The following is a 4,208-nucleotide window of genomic DNA, read 5'->3' as shown; positions in this document are numbered from 1 at the left end:
GATTACTGGTGTATATATATATATGTATATATATATATATATATATATATATATATATATATATATATATATATATATATATATATATATATGTTGGCAACATGCTGTGTATTCTCCATAATAAACCATCACATAGTACAATTTCTAATAAGTAGTGTGTCTTTTTTCTGTGTATATAAATATTGATTTAATAATCGCATAAATGATTATTGATTTCTCAACCTGTTAAATGTCAATAATCTGACCAAATAACGTGTATGGGAAAGTAGTTAAAAGGCCATTTGGTAGTTGCAGACAATGACAGATAAATATCCACTTCTCCCAGCACCTCTGTGTTCTCTTATCTGAGAGCATTGTTCTCCTCTTATTACCTCCCCTGCTACCAACAATACATTATTACCTCTGTTTACAAAAGCCTAATTGTTTTTTGAGAACTTTTTTTTTTAATAATTGCTTTCAAGAAAGGTGTGTAAATGAGGATTAGCATAATTAGACTAGGAACTCTTTGTGCTAAATGCCCTAGTCTCATAGACCAAAGACAAGAAGAAATACATGAGATTTTGCCGGAATTGTTGTGTCTTTTATTGGGATATATTAGAAAGTCTATTTCATTTTAAAAGTGTTAAAAAATAATTTAGCTCAAAAGCACTGAGTTCCTGAAGCTCGCACAACCACACTCACGTTGGGCACCGATCTCATATCTATCTATCTATCTATCTATCTATCTATCTATCTATCTATCTATCTATCTATCTATCTATCTATCTATCTATCTATCTATCTATCTATCTGTCAATCTATCTATCTAATCTATCTATCTGTTATATATCATAATGTTTACAAAATTCATGCATATAACAACATGCATCTAATATAAGCATAAATTTGCATCTGTATATCTATATACCTATATACATTTAGGCCCTATGTTCCCCATGCTGGCTCCTTGCTCTTCAATAATTCATCCCTATTCATCAGCACATGTTTTATTCATAGCAAGCATTAAGGTAATTAAATACCAACTCACCTGAACTGGACAATGACATTTTTTGATTTTTGTTTCCCACAGAGCTCTGCTGTTATAATTGATTTGTGCAGAGATGAGTCTTGGGTCCCCTTAGGTGATACTTGAGAAGGGTCTCATGTTGCACGGCCCTGGCGTGTCTACCCCCCTCCCTTCTCTCTTCCCACCCAAGGGCAGCAGCATTACCCCTGCCCTCCCCACCCTCCAGTCTGTGCTCCATGCTCTGCAGCCTGCCCCCATATGTGGAGCCAATCAGTGTGCACAGCACTGTGGAGCTTTAAGGAGGCTTCTACCAGAAGAGTGACAACTTTCTAGCAGCTACACGCAACATCCCCTGTACTGAGCTGCCTGTGCACTGGTTTTTTTTCTGCTTATAGACTCTTGGATATACCTTGTGTGACTTGCATTACTTCCCCAGTGTATGTGGAGCTCATACACCGAGTCTTCTGGCTGTGTCTCAAGCACACTAAGCCATGTCTATGCTGCCAGCCTTTGGCTTTACGCAGGAGCAAGTAGCCTGTGTGTGCGAAGTGCTGCAACAAGGGGGGAACCTGGAAAGACTGGGCAGGTTCCTCTGGTCCCTACCAGCCTGTGATCACCTCCACAAGAATGAGAGCGTCCTGAAAGCTAAGGCTGTAGTCGCCTTTCACAGGGGAAACTTCAGAGAACTCTACAAGATACTGGAGAGTCACCAGTTCTCCCCACACAACCACCCCAAACTGCAGCAGCTGTGGCTCAAGGCGCACTATGTGGAAGCCGAGAAACTCAGGGGGAGACCTCTTGGGGCGGTGGGCAAATACCGGGTGAGGAGGAAATTTCCTTTACCAAGAACCATATGGGATGGTGAAGAGACAAGTTACTGCTTTAAGGAGAAGTCTAGAGGGGTTCTGAGGGAATGGTATGCTCATAACCCCTACCCCTCTCCCAGGGAGAAGAGGGAGCTGGCAGAGGCCACTGGACTCACCACCACCCAGGTCAGCAACTGGTTCAAAAACAGGAGGCAAAGGGACAGAGCTGCTGAAGCCAAGGAAAGGTAAGACTATGACTGTACAATGAAGGGGACTTGTCATGCACAAACTTCATGTTGTTTCCCAGCATTGGTGCGCTAGCAACAGATCCTGTATGTGCAGCCAGAGCTCTCAAATACCAAACCCCCGCATCTGTCTGCTAAAAGTCCCAGACAAAGAATCCCCATCCTCTCCTGCTGCCACACGTGGTTTGAAATGAAATACTGACCACTAGTCCATCCAGCACACAAGAGGTTAAATCAGAGCTGCTGTATGAGGAGCACAGGGTCGTCCATTAATAAAGCGCTACCCCCAGTCATGATCTCGCCGTTTGCTGCATCTCTGTATGTAGTAGGGCACTCACAGGCAGCAACATAAACAAATAAAGTGGTGACTGTGGAGTCTTGTGTTATCCCAGCTCACCACATACTCTGCTGTCAGGCCACATACAAGTTATATTATTATTAATAGTATTAATACACCTTATCTGCGGCTACAAGTTTCCAATAATAAATATCTACTGTAAGAACATATGGAGCAATCACTGCAGAGAACTGAAGATTATAAATGATAACTCTCTGTACCAGTACTATAATATATTAACATAGTATCAATACTATATCAACATAGTATATTAACATAGTATTACTGCTTCACGGCACATTTCTCTATTTTTACTTGTCCCACTGGAATGTCAAACCTAATGTTCTCCCGACGTCTGTAATTTTCATTATCATTAATGTGTGTGTGTGTGTGTGTGTGTGTGTGTGTGTGTGTGTGTATCCTTCTCTGTCTGCTCTATTCTATACGTACGCCGTTCTATCTACTATTAAACTATTTTATATATAAATATACAGCCTGCCCACTAGTATACATATACCTTACTCTCTAGCAATAACTGCACCTACATCTATCTATCTATCTATCTATCTATCTATCTATCTATCTATCTATCTATCTATCTATCTATCTATCTATCTATCTATCTATCTATCTATCTATTATATTTATTTATGTATTTATTTATGTATTTATTTATTTATTTACTTAACGATCTGTGTATTGCAATATTCTGAACCAAAACATATTCACAATCAAACAAGATTTTTTTTATTAGGCATGAAATATATTCCACTGACAGATGACAGATTGATAGATAAATATTGGAGAGAAAGGCATATGTTCTGTATACTAGTGGGCAGGCAGAAAAGGATGGTTGGTGTATATATATATATATATATATATATATATATATATATATATATATATAAAATAAAATAAAATAGTTGTATAGTAAATAGATAAGATATAAGATAGACAGATAGGTAATGGTTGCATGTATATACGTTTCTAGATAGATATATCTGTGTATAGCAGTAAGCAGGAAGATAAAGTGATAGTTTATATAAATATAGATGTATAGTATAAACATTGTTCTACCATAACTTATGTATATTTCTTTTTCTTCCAGAGAAAACACAGAAAACAACACGTCCGGCAACAAACAGAACCAGCTGTCTCCGTTGGACGGAGGAAAATCCCTTATGTCCAGCTCTGAAGAAGAGTTTTCACCTCCTCAGAGCCCAGACCAGAACTCAGTCCTCCTACTGCAGGGCAACCTCAGCCACCCTGGGGGCTCTTCTTATACTCTGAGCGCTTTAAGTGCCTCTCAGGGCGGCCACGGCCTAGCCAGTCACCAGCACCAGCTGCAGGACTCACTGCTTGGACCCCTTACCTCCAGCTTGGTAGATCTTGGATCCTAAACAAGTCATCAGCTAGGGACTGTGATGGAGAGACCCATGGACTGCACAATGATTGTATATAGCAAGACACTTGGTTTCAAGGCTCATCTCATGGTACTTGATAATATGTAAAGAGACTTTTTATATTCCTGTTGATGACAAGACCCCACACCTCGCCCTTCATTGAATGCTCTTATAACCCCCCCCCCATAGCTCTTCTGCAATTAGCCAAATGCTGAGGACAGAGGCACTAGGACACCCTCCTCCTACTGAGCTCCCTCCACCTCATCACCATAGGATATAATACCACACTACAGGATATTATAATTATTATTATTGTGCTTTATTTATGAAGATCCGCATTTTTGTTTTCCTCCAAAACCCAAGAAAATCCAACATAATGGAAACAAAACCGCAGAAATGATCTCTGGGGCT

At 39.7% G+C, this 4,208-nt stretch overlaps 1 protein-coding gene across 1 annotated transcript; it reads left to right on the top strand.

The window, feature by feature from the left end:
• Positions 1–1,497: 1,497 nt before the first annotated feature.
• SIX1 (SIX homeobox 1) lies at positions 1,498–3,813 on the top strand. Its single transcript, XM_075844985.1, has 2 exons — positions 1,498–2,057; positions 3,503–3,813. Exons 1-2 carry the CDS (start codon positions 1,498–1,500, stop codon positions 3,792–3,794), a joined length of 852 nt encoding a protein of 283 aa, XP_075701100.1. The 3' UTR covers positions 3,795–3,813.
• Positions 3,814–4,208: the final 395 nt, after the last annotated feature.

This window comes from Rhinoderma darwinii, chromosome 12, assembly GCF_050947455.1.
Source record: "Rhinoderma darwinii isolate aRhiDar2 chromosome 12, aRhiDar2.hap1, whole genome shotgun sequence".
NCBI classification, from domain to species: Eukaryota; Metazoa; Chordata; class Amphibia; order Anura; family Rhinodermatidae; genus Rhinoderma; species Rhinoderma darwinii.
The sequence above is the reverse complement of the archived record's forward strand: the minus strand, read 5'-3'. Positions and strand labels throughout refer to the sequence as shown.

Excerpts from the sequence above, each read along its gene's own strand:
- SIX1 (XM_075844985.1), top strand. The coding sequence starts at position 1,498 with ATGTCTATGCTGCCAGCCTTTGGCTTTACGCAGGAGCAAGTAGCCTGT. Across the intron at positions 2,058-3,502 it reads GCTGCTGAAGCCAAGGAAAG|AGAAAACACAGAAAACAACA; the intron begins GTAAGACTATGA and ends TTTTTCTTCCAG.